The sequence below is a fragment of the Mesoplodon mirus genome (assembly GCF_964341445.2).
Source record: "Mesoplodon mirus genome assembly, chromosome: 8".
In the NCBI taxonomy this organism is placed as follows: domain Eukaryota; kingdom Metazoa; phylum Chordata; class Mammalia; order Artiodactyla; family Ziphiidae; genus Mesoplodon; species Mesoplodon mirus.
In genome coordinates this window covers 99839269-99858547 of record NC_138984.1, presented here as the reverse complement: position 1 = coordinate 99858547, position 19279 = coordinate 99839269, and the positions used below count along the sequence as shown (strand labels likewise).

At 43.9% G+C, this 19279-nt stretch overlaps 1 protein-coding gene across 1 annotated transcript in view; it reads right to left on the bottom strand.

The window, feature by feature from the left end:
- The window catches only part of ERCC3 (ERCC excision repair 3, TFIIH core complex helicase subunit), a 32701-nt gene that overhangs the window by 4007 nt on the left and 9415 nt on the right, over positions 1-19279 (bottom strand). The window contains exons 9-13 of the mRNA XM_082629892.1: positions 16650-16834; positions 13445-13647; positions 6735-6831; positions 5165-5282; positions 344-462 (exon numbers count right to left, since the gene is read on the bottom strand). Of these exons, the coding sequence (XP_082486018.1) occupies positions 344-462; positions 5165-5282; positions 6735-6831; positions 13445-13647; positions 16650-16834 (722 nt within the window). The remainder of the gene's footprint in view (positions 1-343; positions 463-5164; positions 5283-6734; positions 6832-13444; positions 13648-16649; positions 16835-19279) is intronic.

Here is a 19279-nt window from a genome sequence, read left to right as displayed (position 1 = left end):
TACTAGGCTAGCACATTTTCCCACCAACATCTAATGTTTTCTCTTCAAGACAACTGTAAAAAGTTAACAAGCTGAGACTCCACAGGCCTCTTGCTTCAGAGGCCCCTTTCTTTGACCATTCACTGTGAGAAGTTAGAGACAGGAGGGATCCTGCACAATATTTTTCCTTCAAAGCTCCCCACAATTCATGCAAGGACAAAGGTACCCTAATGTCCCCTAATGTCCTGTGCCTGCCTGAGATCTGTCCCATGCTCATGCTGACAGCAGCCCCCCACTTCTCACGGAGGGCTGGGTACAAAAAAGCCTTGGTCCTACTCTGACCAGAGACCAAATGCTTACATACCTTAAAGCTATAACCTTGATCTACCAAGAACCTCTGCCGCTTGGTTGAGTAAGCCATTTCCTGTGTGTCCTGGGACACCAGCGAGTAGAAGAAGGCATTGTACTCCTCTGCAACCATCCCTGGGGGAGGGCACATAAAAGGACAATATTAGCTGTTAGAAAGGCAGGAACTAATAAGGGTCCAGGGTTCAAAAGCAAGTACTGCAATGGGAGAGCTCTGCAGTCAGAGGGTCCATTGCCCTGATTCTGCATGAAGACTTCATCAAAATTAAAAACTTTTGTGCTTCAAAGGACACCATCAAGAAAGTGAAAAGACAACCCACAGAATTGGGGAAAACATTTACAAAGCATATATCTGATAAGAGATTTGAATCTAGGGAATATAAAAAACTATTACAACTCAACAATGAAAAGACAAATAAACCAATTATAAAAAGGACAAAGGATCTGAATGGACAGTTCCCTGAAGAAGATATAAAAAGAATATTCATGTGTCAATGAGCACATGAAAAAAGCTCAATACCATTAGTCATCAGGGAAATGCAAGTCAAAACCATGACAAAATACTACCTGGCGCTAGGATGACTAGAATAAAAAAAGATGATTACAGTTGTTGTCAAGGATGTGGAGAAACTGAAATGCTCATACACTGTTGGTGAGAATGGAAAATGGTACAACCACTTTGGAAACTGGCAGTTTATTAAAATGCTAAACATAAAGTTATTACACGACCCAAGCATTATTTTAAGAGCCAAAAAGTGGAAACAATCCAAATGTCCATAAATGAATTTTAAAAAGTGGTATGTCCAGGGACTTCCCTGGTGGCGCAGTGGTTAAGAATCCGCCTGCCAATGCAGGGGACACAGGTTCGAGCCCTGATCCGGGAAGATTCCACATGCCATGGAGCAACTAAGCCCGTGCACCACAACTACTGAAGCCTACGCGCCCTAGAGCCCATGCTCCACAACAACAGAAACCACCGCAATGAGAAGCCTGTGCACCGCAATGCAGAGTAGCCCCTGCTCGATGCAACTAGAGAAAGCCCACGTGCAGCAAAAAAGACCCAATGCAGCCAAAAAATAAATAAAATTTAAAAAATAATACTCAAAAAAAAGTGGTATGTCTATACAGTGGACTATTATTCAGCAATAAAAAAGAATGAAGTACTAATACATGCTACAATATGGATAACCCTTTTGAAAACATTATGCTAAAACTACTAAAAAAAAAAAGGCTCAGAGAGAAAACCCAGTAATAGGAGAATTATCATAGTAACTAGGACAGAAAATATTGTAGCCTATAAAATCTGATCCTGCAGGAAAATCTGAATATTTCTGCTTCACAGTTCAAATGTCAGTAAGTTAAGTATCTGTGTACTGCCTCTGAATTCAATTGTTTCCTTGTCTTACAAGAGTTCAGAGATGCAAAGAAAAGGGCTAAGTGTATTATATCAAATTTCCTTTTTCTCCCTTTGTTTTATTGAGATAAAACTGACATATAGCGCTATATAAGTTTAAGGTACACAGCATAATGATTTGACTTACATATAATGTGAAATGATTACCTCAATAAGTTTAGTTCACATCCATCATTGTAGTTTTGATTTGCATTTCCCTAATAATTAGTGATGGTAAGCACCTTTTCATGTACCTGTTGGCTATTTATACATCTTCTATGGAAAACATGTCTATTCAGGTCCTTTGCCCAGTTTTTGATTGGATTATTTGGTTTTTTTGCTATTGAGTTGTATGAGGTCTTCATTTATTTTGAATATTAACCCCTTATCAGATATACGATTTGCAAATATTTTTACCATTCCACACGTTGCCTTTTCATTTTGTCGATCATTCCTTTTGCTGCGAAGAAACTTTTTAGTTTGATGTAGTCCACTTATTTTATATTTTGTTGCTTAAGCTTTAGGTGTAATATCCAAAGAAAACACTGTCAAGACCCATGTCAAGGAGCATTTTTCCTTTGTTTTCCTTTAGAAGTTGTATGATTTCCGGCCTTACATTTAAGTCTTTAATCCATTTTGAGTCAATTTTTGCTAGTGGTGTAAGACGGGTAATTTCATTCTTTCACAGGTGGATATCCAATTTTCCCAGCACCGTTTATTAAAGAGACTATCTTTTCTCCACTGGGTATTCTTGGCTCTCTTGTCAAATATTAGTTGACCATATATGCATGGGTTTAATTTCTGGGCTCTGGATTGTGTTCCACTGGTCTATATGTCTGTTTTTATGCCAGTAACATACTCTTTTGATGACCACAACTTTATTATATAACTTAAAATCAGAACTGTGATGCCTCCTGCTTTGTTCTTCTTTCTCAGAACTTGCTTTGGCTATTTGGGGTCTTTTGTGGTTCCACAAAAACTTTAGGATTGTTATTTTTACTACTGTTAAAAATGCCACTGGAGTCTTGATAGGGATTGCATTGAACCTATAGATGGCTTTGGGTAGTATAGATATTTTAACAATATTAATTCTTCCATTCCATGAACAAAGGATACTTTCCATTTATCTTGTTACATTTCTCTCATCAATGTCTTGTAGTTTTCGGTGTAGAGCTCTTTCACCTCCTTGGTTAACTTTATTCCTAAATATTTTATTGTGGTTTTTTTTGTTGTTGTCTTTTTGGCTCCATGGCATGTGGGACCTTAGTTACCTGACCAGGGATTGACCCCGTGCCCCCTGCAGCTCGGAGTCCTAACCACTAACAGCCAGGGAAGTCCCCAATATTTTATTGTTTTGGATGCTATTGGAAATGGAATCATTTCATTTCTTTTTTAGATAATTTGTCATTAGTGTATAGAAACACTACTGATTTTTGTATGTTAATTTTGAATCCTGCAACTTTACCAAATTCATTGAATAGATCTAAAAGTTTTTTGGTAAAGTCTTCAGGATTTTCTACATATAAAATCATGTCACCTGCAAATAGAGAAAATTTTACTTCTTCTTTTCCAATTCTGATGCTTTCTATATCTTTTTCTTACCTAATTGCTTCGGTTAGGACTTCCAGTACAATGTTGAATAGGACTGGTGAAGAGTGGGCACCCTTGTCTTGTTCCTGATCTTAGAGGAAAAGCTTTCAAATCTTTCACTATTAAGTATGAGGTTAGGGCTTCCCTGGTGGCGCAGTGGTTGACAGTCCGCCTGCCGATGCAGGGGACACGGGTTCGTGCCCCGGTCCGGGAAGATCCCACATGCCGCGGAGCGGCTAGGCCCGTGAGCCATGGCCGCTGAGCCTGTGCGTCTGGAGCCTGTGCTCCGCAGTGGGAGAGGCCACAACAGTGAGAGGCCTGCGTACCGCAAAAAAAAAAAAAAAAAAAAAAAAAAAAAGTATGAGGTTAGCTGTGGGCCTGTCATATATGGCCTTTATTACGTTGAGGTATTTTCCTCCTATACCTAATTTGTTAAGAGTTTTTATCATGAACAGATGTTGAATTTTGTCAAATGCTTTTTCTGCATCCATTGAAATGATCATATGATCTTGTCTTTAATTCTATTAATGTGATATATCACATTTATTGATTTGCATATGGTGACCCTCCTTTGCATCCCAGGTATAAACCCCACTTGATCATGGTGAATGATCCTTCTAATATGAGGCTGAATTTGGTTTGCTAGTATTTTATTGAGGATTTTTACAACTGTATTCATTGGATATTGGCCTGTCATTTTCTTTTCTGTAGTGAACTTTTCTGGCTTTCGTATCAGGGTAATACTGGCCTTGTAAAACGAGTCAAACAGTATTTAAAAAACAAAATTCCAATCAAATTCAAAGGGATTTTCAAATTAGCTTTGTTTGTGTGTGATGAGTAAGGAATGAGTAATGAATCACTTTCATATATGCTAGTCAGATTTATCCAGCAGTCTATTATATTCTGTTATGTACTCTCATTCCTCATTATTAACAGTCCTGCAAGGTAAGGATTGTCACTCGGACTTTGGATGAGAAACCAAAGCTCAGAGGGTCAAATGACTTGCCCAAGGTCACACAGTTGGTCTTGTGCTCAAGTCCATGTTTGCTATTTCCACTAACTTGCCCTGTCTCCATTTCAAACACAATTAGCTGTTTCCTAAACATACTCAAACGCAATACAATTACAACACCTGCCCACTAATCCTGTCATTTTCAAACATCCTAGCAGTCCAAATTCTTCCTAAGATTAGTGAATTCCTTGAGGACAGGGCCTGTGTCCTTGTTTTAGGACCTGCCTGGTCTGCTAAGAGGATGCCATCTCTTAGCAGAAACGTCAGTCTCTACTCTGCCCCTGATTGGGTTCTGGGCTCCTTTACTGCAGTTAACAAGCAGAGGAAGCATGACTCTTGCTTCCTCATTCACTGAGCTTGTGACGTCCCTGCTGTAAGCTGTCACTCAAGAGACCACTCTTCACAGGTTATGAGCAAGGTATCCACCTTGTGGCTGCCCAAGCTGCTCCTACCAAGCCCTCCCCTTACTCTTAACTCAAGGTTCAGGGGACAGCTGCCAGCCCCTACACTTGCACTGGTGGTCTATGCTCTGCTTTCTCCCTTCTACATCTACACCATTACGCACTGCTTTCCTGGCTCCTCTATCTACCAACACAAACACTCAGCTCAGACTGTGACCTCCAGACAGCTGCCATGGAAAATGTCCACATGCTCAACCCCAGCACATGAGAAAGAACAATGGCCAAGGAGACCTTGGTCCTTGCTTTGGGACCCCCGTCCATCCCCTTCAGGGTCTACCTAGCCCAGGAGCACAGGCTCACCCTCACAAACAGACACCTGATGGAAGTGGTTTGAAAAGAGAGACCGCCTGGAGCAGAAGGTACCTTTTTTTGCTCGGAGCACTCGCCCCAGCCTCTGGGCCTCCTGCCGCCGGGAACCACCATGAGATGAGATCTGAATGAGAACATTTGCTTCTGGCAGATCAAATGATGTGTCACCCACCTATAGAAATGAACCAGCTGTGAGTTTGGGAAGGTTTTTATATGTGAGTCAAAAAGGGGAAAAAAAGTCAACTGGCCTCAAATTTAAATAAGCTCTGTAGGTAATTCAGAAAAACAATCACTATCCTCTTCAGTCTGTACTAGGGTCCTTCAGATGCACGCAGGCCTCTAAGGACCTAGTATGTTCTCCTGAGAGCTGTCCTATAGAAGCTGTCAAGACCTGACTCCTGGGGCTTCCCTGGTGGCGCAGTGGTTGAGAGTCTGCCTGCTAATGCAGGGGACACGGGTTCGTGCCCCGGTCCGGGAGGATCCCACATGCCGTGGAGCGACTAGGCCCGTGAGCCACAACTACTGAGCTTGCGCGTCTGGAGCCTGTGCTCCGCAACGGGAGAGGCCGCGATAGTGAGAGGCCCGCGCACTGCGATGAAGAGGGGCCCCCACTTGCCACAACTAGAGAAAGCCCTCGCACAGAAACGAAGACCCAACACAGCAAAAATAAATTAATTAATAAACTCCTACCTCCAACATCTTCTTAAAAAAAAAACAAAACCTGACTCCTAACCATCTGTCTCAGCAACAGTCCCAGTGTGGCTGCTAGGGACTCAGAGACAAGAAGGCCCTATCAACAGACTCTCTGTGAGTGATTCTTCTTACTTTTTGCTACAGAAATAGGTCTGCACAAAACCATCCACAATCTTAACTGGAGGCTATTGAGACCAACAGCAAATGTCGGACACGTGACCTGGGAGGGGCCACTGCCTGCACTGGGCTGGATTCTGACTCTGGGTAGCTGCCTTAGCTTGGGGAGGAGGTGGGGGAGGGGATCCAACCATCAGGGTTCCCAGACACAGAAATAAAAGCTTGATCCATCCATGATCACTTTGTAGGTAAATCTCCTTTCCTTTGGGCTTTGGGTCTGTTCTAACCTGAATGACTATTCTAAACTGTTGGGCCACCACTTCTAACTGCAAATTAAAACCGTCACCAAGCTGGGCCTACATGACTTTACATTGTGTTTATATTCACCACCCACCCCTAAGGCATACCAGGAGCCAGGACAAAAGCTGCCCATGACCCACAGGAATCTCCAATGCCACAAAGAGAACCTTATGCAAATGCCCACCTTTGCCATAGTAGGTAATGAACTTTTCCCCCTTGTATAAAGAAAATATAACTCAAAGTTCCTGTATCCCAAAAAGAGGTGGGAAAAACTTAAGTCAAGCAAAAGGACTTGCTAGATTATATACTCCTTGAGTTAGGAATATAGATTATATACATTAAAACTCTACATCTGCTTCTTCCACTACCTGACAGGCAACGTTCCTCTGCCCCCAGACACTGGACACGTGGGAATGAAAACTGACACGTGACGTTCCTTCAACAAACACCAATTCACTGCCCAGAAATCATCCAGTGTCCCCCAGGCCGGGGGGCTGCTACATGCCACACTGACCTTGGATATGAAGATGGTGTTGATTTTGGGGTTATGCTTGAAATTCTGGAGAATCTGCATCCTTTCTCCCTGGGATGTAGGACCATAGATATAGGGTCTAGAGAAGAACAAAGCTGTGTTAAGAAGACTACAGAATCACTCCTCAATTGTCCTGAAAGCATGTCAGAGGGAAAGGGAGATCTTGCAAGGTTTCTCTCTTCCAGGAAGCCCTCTGTCATGCAAAAACATCAGGAAGAGAGCCACAAAAGTGAGAGGCTACAGACCCTCCCCAGCCTTTCCCCTCTGAGCCAAGATGCAGGTCACTACTCTCTTCAAGATTCCCTCCTTTACTTTTTTGTTTTTGGCCTGTGCTCCTTCCTGCCTCAGTATCTCTCACTCTAAGCTTAGTGTCTACAAGGAGAATCCCCTAGATTTCACGAAGCTCAATGGGAGCGGCAAAGAAAACATTGCTATTTGCAAACAAAAGTTTGGAAGGAACTGCTTCCTAATCAAAAAGCATTCTCCAAAAAAGGAGAAAAGAGCCCCTTCCAGACTTTTCCCCATGGACCCCCTATAACACTAAGTTCAAACATTTCTCTTGAGTTTCCAGCTCTGTGCCAAAGGGTACAACCCTATCTGACAACCTCATTGGTTATCACCGCTTGGCACCTGGCAAAGCCATTCCTCTGCTTTTCTTGTAATGATGTGGTTTTGTAGCTTCCGAAGGGTCAGTAACAACAGTGATGGTGATGATGACAACAAGGGCGATGAGGACGGCCACCAGGTATGCAGGGCCCACCCACACCTAACATGCAGCTGGGCTCTACCCTGGGGAAAAAACATCCATGCCTGCCGATAGTCCTCGGAACTGTGAAAGGGAGGTTTCGTGTTCCCAATTTACACACGAGGCACTGAGGGTCAGGAGCCTGAGAAGGCTGACCTAAGTGGCTGTTCCACCACCGAGGCCCACGAGCTATCCCCGGGCAGTGCCCATGGGAGGCTCAGGAAGCACGACTTCTGATACTCCCCACGTGCTTCCCAACACTGTGCTACAAACTGGGTACAGGTGTACCCGAGAGAGCAGCCCCCTTGCCTGTGGGGAAGCTGGGCAGGGCCTGGGACAGCTGGAGGCTTCCCTAACCACGGCAAGCCTGGCCTGTGAGAGTGTTCAGGGCACCACACAAATCTTCTGATTTTCTGTATGTGTCATGCTGTGAAAAAGGTCGGGAAAGTGCACTCTTCAGAAAAGCCTGTCTCTTGATACCCAGGTTTTCAGGTGGTTCTTTTTCTCCTCGCTCGTCATCAGGAAAAACAACTCAAATAGTGGTGAGCCCTCAGTTTCTGAAGGTTCCCTCATATAGGAAATGAAACAGAAGGGTAACCATCCTTCGGAAAGAGGACCTAACATTTGTTGAACACCTACTAGATGCAGGAACCCTCTGAGGTAGGTGGTGGTAACTCCATGTGACAGTGGAACAAAAGGAGGTTCAGAGAGGTAAAGAACTTCCCCTAGGTCACACAGCTAATAAGAGGAGGAGCTGGGAGTCAAATCTAGTGTGTCTGACTCCAAAGTTCATGTTCTACCCACTACCTCACACTATCAAACAACCCAAAGAGTCTCTCCTGAAAAGTACTTTAGTGACACCTATTCCTTTCTCAGTAAGGTCGAAACAAACCAGGAACTCAAAGACTCCCTGTCACACACCAGTCCCAAGTTACAGAATGGAGCATAGCCCAGGATCCAAAGGACCACTGTATAGCAAGAAAATGAGACAGACAACAACACTTCATACACTTAAAAGGCCAGAAATACCAAATAAAAGGAAAAAAAAAAGATAACAAGTAAACGTTGTAATTACGATTCTAGTGCCCATGAGAGAGCCACACCTGCTGCCCCTCACCATGCCAGACTGGTTCGGATTCGACAGTGCCAGGCAAATGAATGTCCCTCTTGAGGGAAGCTCCAGGAAGAGTCAGGATGGAGGACTGGAATGGGGGCGGGGATAGGAGGGAGGATGGCTCTTAAATCAGACACAGTAAATACATGCACTGTCTTGATGCCCCTCTCAAATAGACGCTGATGGGACAATAGTAAAGGAGTAAAAAGATACAAACCCACAAGGGCAAAGAGAACAGAAGTAAGAGCAGCATAGTGGAAGCAGAATTGTGGAAGCCGAAAAGCAGATGGATACAGGCATGGAAACGCAACTAGTAGACCAGAGAAAGCAGAAGCCCAAGCCAGCAGGAGGGAAAAACCAATACAAAACAAGCCAATGTTCTACACAGAACACAGACGTGTTCAGGATCTAATCACCAGTTGCCTGGGCAGGTGGGTGGTAGGGTAGGATTACAGACAGAAGGACCGACAGAGTACATGCATAAAGAAGTGTCAGACCCCAACCCTGACAGCCAGGCATGCCTCCTCCCACCTGGCAGAGAACTGGAAGTTTACTTTCTAGATTTTGAACAGGAAGGTCTACACTTAGGGACCTCAGGCAGAGCTGAAAGCAAAGCACGACTGAAAGTGAAGAACGACCCCAATGTTAGCAGAAGGAAAAAAAATCATAAAGATCAGACCATAAATAAATGAAAAAGAAATGAAGGAAACAATAGCAAAGATCAGTAAAACGAAAACTGGTTCTTTGAGAAGATAAACAAAATTGATAAACCATTAGCCAGACTCATCCAGAAGAAAAGGGAGAAGACTCTAATCAATAGAATTAGAAATGAAAAAGGAGAAGTAACAACTGACACTGCAGAAATAACAAAAGATCATGAGAGATTACTACAAGCAACTCTGTGCCAATAAAATGGACAACCTGGAAGAAATGGACAAATTCTTAGAAAAGCACTATCTTCCGAGACTGAACCAGGAAAAAATAGAATATATAAACAGACCAATCACAAGCACTGAAACAGAAACTGTGATTAAAAATCTTCCAACAGGGCTTCCCTGGTGGCGCAGTGGTTGAGAGTCCGCATACTGATGCAGGGGACACGGGTTCATGCCCCAGTCCGCAAAGATCCCACATGCTGCGGAGCGGCAGGGCCTGTGAGCCATGGCCACTGAGCCTGTGCATCCGGAGCCTGTGCTCCACAATGGGAGAGGGCACAACAGTGAGAGGCCCGTGTACCGCAAAAAAACACACAAAAAAACAAACAAAAAAAAACAATCTTCCAACAAACAAAAGCCCAGGACCAGATGGCTTCACAGGCGAATTCTATCAAACATTTAGAGAAGAGCTAACACCTATCCTTCTCAAACTCTTCCAAAATATAGCAGAGGGAGGAACACTCCCAAACTCATTCAACAAGGCCACCATCACCCCGATACCAAAACCAGACAAAGATGTCACAAAGAAAGAAAACTACAGGCCAATATCACTGATGAACATAGATGCAAAAATCCTCAACAAAATACTAGCAAACAGAATCCAACAGCACATTAAAAGGATCATACACCATGAGCAAGTGGGATTTATCCCAGGAATGCAGGGATTCTTCAATATACGCAAATCAATCAACGTGATACACCACATTAACAAATTGAAGGAGAAAAACCATATGATCATCTCAATAGATGCAGAGAAAGCTTTTGACAAAATTCAACACCCATTTATGACAAAAACCCTCCAGAAAGCAGGCATATAGGGAACTTACCTCAACATAATAATGGCCATATATGAGAAACCCACAGCCAACATCGTTCTCAAGGGTGAAAAACTGAAACCATTTCCTCTAAGATCAGGAGGAAGACAAGGTTGCCCACTCTCACCTCTATTATTCAACATAGTTCTGGAAGTTTTAGCCACAGCAATCAGAGAAGAAAAAGAAATAAAAGGAATACAAGACGGAAAAGAAGTAAAGCTGTCACTGTTTGCAGATGACATGATACTATACATAGAGAATCCTGAAGATGCTACCAGAAAACTACTAGAGCTAATCAGTGAATTTGGTAAAGTAGCAGGATACAAAATTAATGCACAGAAATCTCTGGCATTTCTATATACTAATGATGAAAAATCTGAAAGAGAAATTAAAGAAACACTCCCATTTACCATTGCAACAAAAAGAATAAAATACCTAAGAATAAACCTACCTAAGGAGACAAAAGACCTGCATGCAGAAAACTGTAAGACAATGATGAAAGAAATTAAAGATGATACAGACGGAGAGATACACCATGTTCGTGGTTTGGAAGAATCAACATTGTGATAATGACTATACTACCCAAAGCAATCTACAGATTCAATTCAATCCCTATCAAACTACCAATGGCATTTTTCACAGAACTAGAACAAAAAATTTCACAATTTGTATAGAAACACAAAAGACCCCGAATAGCCAAAGCAATCTTGAGAAAGAAAAACGGAGCTGGAGAAATCAGACTCCCTGACTTCAGACTACACCACAAAACTACAGTAATCTAGACAGTATGGTACTGGCACAAAAACAGAAATTTAGATCAATGGAACAGGACAGAAAGCCCAGAGATAAACCCAGGCACATATGGTCACCTTATCTTTGATAAAGGAGGCAGGAATGTACAGTGGAGAAAGAACAAGCTCTTCAATAAGTGGTGCTGGGAAAACTGGACAGCTACATTTAAAAAAATAAAATTAGAACACTCCCTAACACCATATACAAAAATAAACTCACATTTAGGATTAAAGAGCTAAATGTAAGGTGAGACACTATCAAACCCTTAGAGGAAAACGTAGGCAGAACACTCTATGACATAAATCACAGCAAGATCCTTTTTGACCCACCTCCTAGGGAAATGGAAATAAAAACAAAAATAAACAAACGGGACCCAATGAAACTTAAAAGCTTTTGCACAGCAAAGGAAAATATAAACAAGACCAAAAGACAACCCTCAGAATGAGGGAAAATATTTGCAAATGAAGCAACTGACAAAGGATTAAGCTCCAAAATTTACAAGCAGATCATGCAGCTCAATATCAAAAAATCAAACAACCCAATCCAAAAATGGGCAGAAGACCTAAACAGACATTTCTCCACAGAAGATATACAGATTGCCAATAAACACATGAAAGGATGCTCAACATCACTAATCAATCATTAGAGAAATGAACATCAAAAGTACAATGAGGTATCACCTCACACCAGTCAGAATGGCCATCATCAAAAAATCTACAAACAATAAATGCTGGAGAGGATGTGGAGAAAAGGGAACCCTCTTGCACTATTAATGGGAATGTAAATTGATACAGCCAGTATGGAGAACACTATGGAGGTTCCTTAAAAAACTACAAATAGAACTACCATACGACTCAGCAATCCCACTGCTGGGTATATACCCTGAGAAAACCGTAAGTCAAAAAGAGTCATGTACCACGATGTTCATTGCAGCTCTACATACGATAGCCAGGACATGGAAGCAACCTAAGTGTCCACTGACAGATGAATGGGTAAAGAAGATGTGGCACATGTATACAATGTAATATTACTCAGCCATAAAAAGAAACGAAATTGAGTTATTGTAGTGAGGTGAATGGACCTAGAATCTGTCATACAGAGTGAAGTCAGAAAGAGAAACACAAATACCGTATGCTAACACATATATATGGAATCTAAAAAAAATGGTTCTGAAGAACCTAGGGGTAGGACAAGAATAAAGACGCAGAAATAGAGAATGGACTGAGGACACGGGCAGGGGAAGGGTAAGCTGGAACGAAGTGAGAGCACATCATGGACATACATACACTACCAGATGTAAAGTCAATAGCTAGTGGGAAGCAGCCGCATCGCACAGGGAGATCAGCTCAGTGCTTTGTGACCGCCTGGAGGGGTGGGATAGGGAGGGTGGGAGGGAGACGCAAGAGGGAGGAGATACGGGGATATATGTATACATATAGCTGATTCACTTTGTTATACAGCAGAAACTAACACACCATTGTAAAGCAATTATACTCCAATAAAGATGCTTAAAAAGAAAGGTATGATTTTAGAAATTTCAGCAACTTAATCCTTCTGTGTCTCAGTTTTCTCATCTGTAAAATGAGAATAGTACAATGACCTCATATGGCTGAGGTGGTGATTAAATCACAGTTTGTGAAGAGAAACTGTCCTGTATCCACCCTTCCCTCTGCATCCCTACCCACCACGTAACGAACGCAGGCTTATCTTCTCAGAGGACCCTGCCTTCTGCTCCACTCACAGCACCTGAAGCCCTGCATCACTGTGCACAGAAGCACAGGCCTCTTCCTCCTTTCTTGGCAGGAAATTTTCAACAGCCAGGTTTTAAACACAATATCTGGGTGGGGCTGTAGCCTAAGGAAGACCCTGGTCGGTGTTTCCTAAGAAGCTCTTTCTAGATGCTGGGCCAAACCTGGGATGCTGTCCCCGTCTGCCTTGCCTTCCTGGCCCCTGACCAAATACAGTGTGATCTCATCTCTGGCCAGAGTACCCACTGAGCCTGAAACTGCAGATGCCAAGCCGTGCCCATCGTTGGAGCCGAGCTCCACATCAGCACACCTCTAGCCCCCGCTCCCTCAGCTCAGAGTGACCAGGCCCCCATTCCCATACACTCTAACCAATGACTCTGACCACCTGCCCCTCCGTCTCACCTGGTCCCTGGGACCACAGAACTAGACCTTCAGATACTAAGAAGTTCCTGAGAGCTTCGAGAAAAAAACAGGCACCTTCTATACTCTCACATGGGGAAGTTAAACTGGCTTGGGAGGCTACTCTAACTTTCCAATTCTTACTTGTTCAGTCGAATGGCATATTCCTTCAGAGCAAACACGTTGTCAGCAAAAACAATAATCTTGTCATTCCTCCTTTCATGAAACTTGATCAGAAACTGGCAAGCTCTGAATTTGTTGGGGTTCATGGTGTACAGCAAGATTCGTTTCTTGGTTTTGATTGCCACATACTCCCGGTAAAACTCAGGAGACATCGGGCACCAAACCTGTAATACAATAAGAATCAGGGGTCAGTATGCAAGTTTAAGCATCATACAACTGGGAACTTTAGCAAACTAGCTTTAAAACAAATCAAGACGAAACCAATGGTATGTGAATTATATCTCAATAATATTGTAAACACACTCACACACACACCACAAAACAAAACCTAAGACCCAGTGTTGAACCAGGATACTCTCACATGTTAATAACAGAGATTTTAAAATGCATCAGTATCCAGGGAATTATTCTCACACGAGCTCCAAGCGAAGAAAACCAGATTCCCAACCAGTGGTGTAAACAATCCCTCCCATTTAGATCACACCTCCACACACAGCCCCCACACAGCACTGCGACAGAGAACTGCACACACACTTGCCAGCTCTGTCTGTTGGGTTAGCCTAGCAATGACATCCCAGGAGTAATGAACACACCAGCACCCAGATTTTGGCTTTTAAATTACATTCTCTGCTAAAAGCGCTCCATGGAGAAATGGCTGATTCCAGGCCAGGGCAGGGAAAGTACCAGATGAGCCGGAAATATCTTACTGTGCCAGAAAGCAAGGAAGTGCTCAAAGTCTGATGGGAACATGTCAAATGGTCATAGAAACGAGCGTGAATGTAGTCCCACTGGTCACATCTGAGACAATCTGAGCATCCAAATAAGAAGGGCCTCCTCTCTGCTAAGCCCCGTGCTTGGCTGTTGACAAACTAAAGGAAGCTCGGGCAAGTACACTGAAGCGCCGTGACTAAAGGTCTCAAGGCTGTGTACAGACAAAAACGACCCTCCAGGAGCTCTGCACTGGAACAAGCCATAGCCTACACTGGCAGACTGAGCTTTTGGTTGCAACCAGCGCCACTTCTGTGTGATCGCCACAGACCACTTCTTCATGCTGCCACCACTGCAGAATTAGCTGACATGGTTATGTGTCAAACTCTGTGCTGAGCTCAAATGTAAGTTTTGCTGTCGTTACCTTTTCTGATTCTCTCTGAGACATATCCTATTATGACCCTTTTAGAATTTCTAGTTCTTCATAACCAAAGCAATTTTTTTACAGTAAAATCTTTAAAATCATGCATTTCCCAGAATATGAAACACAAGTGGCCAATGAACGTATGAAAAGATACTCAACGTTATCAGTAAACAGGAAAACACAAATTAAGACCATAAAAAGATACCATTTCACACTTATCAGGTCTGCAAAAATTAAAAGAAGACATTTCCATATTAGGTGCTGGAGATGTGGAGCTAGCTCACTCACCCTGGACGAGAGTGTTAACTGGTGCAACCACTTTGGGCAACAGAGTTTTCCACATGACTAGTGAAGTGAGCATCCGGAAAGCCTTTGACCCAGCAATGCTACTTCTAGGTGCACCTGCCAGAGCAGTGGCCTTCAAACTTGGACCAGTTTATGTCATAAACTAAACATTCCCACACACAAACACAGTCTTAGGAAACAATATATACCTTTAATACATATTATGCCTTCTGGGAGATTCTATTCTATCCTGATCATGACGCGCCGAAGTGATGTCACCATCTACTACGTGGTCACAGTCCACAGTGTGAACACTGCTTTAGAAAACGTCTGACACAGGAAACAGGTACAAAAAATACACACAGCAATACTGTCATAACAACAGAAAACTAAGCTCCAAATTCAGAGACAGTGTCCGCCTAGGGTTGGGACTAGAAGCAGGGCCTCGCTAATGGGCACAAGGGAACTTTTGGGGATGGGGGAGATGCTCTAAAACTGGATTGGGGGCATGGCTGCATACTCTTTACATTTACTAAAATCACAAAAGTTATAAATCACACTATTTACTTAAAACAGATGAATGTTATGGAACATAAACTAGACCTCGACAAGGCTGTGAAAAAAAACAACTGAGCAACCCAAACATCTGTCGACGTTAGAAAAGATTTTATTTTTACTTCTGTGTAATATTCCATTAGCTATCAAATTGTGGTATATCTGTCCAATGGAATACTACAGAGGAATTAAAAGGGATAAACTACAGCTACATGTGTCATTAAAAAATAATGCATTATGCAAAGAAAAAAATACTAAGCAAAAGACAGAAGTCATACAAGAACACATATAACCTGATTCTATTTGCATATACATAAAGATTTTTTAAAAGGCAAAGCTAAACAATGAATGTTTAGGGAATTATACATAGGAAGTAAAATAATAAAGAAAAGCAAGAAGATGACAAACCTAAGCTCCAAGACAGCGGTTACCCTGGCAGGGGGAGGGGAGCTGCAACTAGAGAGGAACAGGCGCCTCAGAAGTTCTGGCAATGCTGTGTGTAAGGTGGGTGTTGATTACGAAGATGTAACCAAAGGGTAAGGAAGCTTCTCGACAGAGCAAGTCCACCTGCACAGCTTCCTCACACTCACCTTCACCCGAGAGGCCCATGTCTGCCCTCTGAGGACACAGCCCACCCTACTCTAGCCACAGAGTGACAGTCATTTTAAGGTGCCAGAAAGGATTTCTGTTGCTGTTCCTTCTGAGAAGACTTACCTTTCTTTGAACATGTATTTTAAACACATACCTGTGCAGGTATTCATCACAGAATACGGGGAAAATGGGTTCTTAGAAATAAAATAATCAAGGCCATATGCGCCTTCTGGGGGCATCAAAACCAACAGGCTTTGGTACTGGGGGTGGCCTGTGGGTTGCCCACCAAGGACCAGCAAGAATCCCTCCAGGGTGAGGGTGGGCAGGAGTACCCTGAGGTGCTCACCCCCAGAAAGGAGGACGAAACGCCGAGCCAGCCTGGCTTAGCCTCCTGACCTGACCGCTTCCTGTGTGCCCGTGGACAAGTGATTCTGCTTCACCCATCTGTGAAATCGCGGCAGACTGCCCACCCCACGGGGGGCTGAGGGCACTGAACAAGGCAACAGCACTTTTGCTCAGGTCCTGACCTGTGTATCTGCCCACGAGGAATCGACCTGATCCATTTCCCTCCCCCAGGGACCATGCCAGGAAGGGGACAGCTACCTCAGCGCACTGGACTTTGGCGATGTAGCCGTTGTTCTGCAGCTCCATCCAGTTGGCTTCATAGAGCTTGGGCCCAATCAGAAAATTTAAGTCGACAATTTTGTCATCTTCCCGGACGAGGGTTGCGGTCAAGCCCAGTTTGCAGTGGGCCTGCACAATGGTGAGCACCCGCCGGAACATCTTGGCTGGGGAAACAATCGGCGCATTTCACACTGTCACTTCTTTAAACGCTCAAAGTACCAAAGACAGCCTCGACCTAGTACTGGCCCGGGACACTGCACGGCTGACCCCCGGGCTTCTGGATCACAGGAACCTGGCTCTAGACAAGAATGATTAGGTGCGAATGCTTAATCTCCACTCTTAGACCTGTCCAAAAGAAGGGGGAAAGGAGAACAAGAGGGGGAGATGACCTGGAGGAAGCCCCAAGCTAGGGAACCCCAGCACTCCCCTCACAACAGCTCGGCTATCGGGAGCACAAACTGCAATCTGAAACATGACCTACACTTAAAATGCCACTGAGCTCTGAATCACGCAAGGAATTTGTTCACCCTGAGGCCTGTACCTCGGTTACCGGGAAGATGGTGGGGTATCTGCAGGACCAGAGGAGTGAAAGGAGCTCCACTTCCCACCACCCTCCCAGAAACCAGGAAGAAACGAGGGAGAGATGAAACCCCAAGCACCTCTCCCACCTTAGGAAACGTCCCTCTCTACACTCTTCCAATTACATTCATTCTGGTCAACCAGCAACATCCTTTGCCTTCCTTTCGCTTGAATGTTATCATTCTTTCTGAGGTATCAAATTAAATCAAATAAACACTAAAAGGGTACAAGATATTCATTTTTAAAACCTCAATTTATGGGTTTCCACAGGCTCACCTTTGAAAAACTCTAACACTATGAAAGAAGATAAAAATGTTGAAGTCATGCTTATCTCATATCCAATTAAAGGAAGGTTAGTGATACTTCAAAAATAGACCTGGGAATTCCCTGGCTGTCCAGCGGTTAGGACTCCATGCTTTCACGGCCCAGGGCCGGGGCTCAATCCCTGGTCAGGGAACTGAGATCCACAAGCCGCCGTGGCACGGCTGGATTAAAAAAAAAAAAAAAAAAAAAAAATAGACCTAACAATCCGAGGGAGAGAAGGGCAGACATCACCAAAATGCAAACCAAAAACATAAGAACAGTAAAACAGCAAAGGGCTGTCTAACCCCAGTAAGTGCCCAGGTCTCACGGTTTCACACACTGGAGCCTAACACAGCTTGCACACACCCCTGGAAAACAAACAAAAAACCAGGGTCAGGCTTATGTCCAAGGACTGTGCCGGCTCCAAAATAGGGCAGCCAAGGATCCCAGACCAGGTTCCCCACATCAGAAGGACATGGCAGCCAAGGCCCTGGAGACCCCAAGCTACTGTGGGCTCCAGGGAGGCAGCACTGGGGCGGCCCGGGGACTGCATCAACCCGAGGGGAGCACAACGCGGGGACCCTGCCTGAACACTCTGCAGCCAGAAACAAGCCTTCCCCGAGGCGTCGGCCCTGCAAACGAGTCACGTCCCACTGCTACGTTCTCTCACAGCCGTAACGGCTGGCACGGGGGAAGAACTCACATACAATGACGTGCATGGCTCCATGAATTTTTACACAGGTACATACCTGCGGAACCACCCAGATGATGGGAGTGTTCTCAGCACCCAGAAGTCTCGCCTCTGACCCCTCTGGTCAACACCAGCACTCTCCCTCAAGGGAACCCTGATCCAACTTCAGTCAGCAGAGAGGAGGTCTGCCTCCGGTCTGAAGTTCATGTAAATGGAATCACAGTACGTACTTTGCGTGTGCGGCTTGTTTCACCAGACGTTATGTCGCGGTTGTCATTTGACATTTATTTGTGTGATTCTCTGACTGTCTCTCCCACTTTGTCTCCGGTGCCAAGCAGAGTGCCTGGAACTTAATGGGTTCTCAATAAATACTTGTTAAAATAATGAAAGTGGCACAGTGCCTTGCATGCAGGAAACACCTAATATATGCAAGTACTGTAATAAGAATTTCTTATTAATATAATGACTTCATAGGGCTCCTTTTGGAAGATCTATAAAAGAACACAACAATCTTTATCTTCTGGGATAAATCTCAAAGATTTACCATTCTACCTAGTCCAAGTGGTAAATGTTTATGGCAGAATCTTACTCTGATTTGCTAGAATTCCCTATTTAACATCTGCTCTCTGGCCCAGTGAGCATGGCCATAGGGCTTATAAGGCCTGCATGCAAAATCCTTTAGAGCAGTTTGGTTTCACTCTTCTACCTAAACAGAGACAAACTGCTCCAATGAACCACACCAGAGGAGAGACAGACACACCTAGTGAACCGTGTGGGGTACACCTCTATATCCTCATCACCAGATAACCAACCCCAAGCCTGGCTGCCACCCTCTGAGACCTGGGGCCCAAATTAAAGAGGAACATCAACGTATGCTAAATATATCCTCCGGCACAAGGCCTCAAACATCCCCACGCTTCAAACACAGCCTTCAACTAAACTGCTACAAAGCAATTCCAAAGTCGTATATAAAAGATGTTTCTCTAGATCACCAATTCCCAATCCAATCAGACCCAATACCCACCCTCTCCTTAAA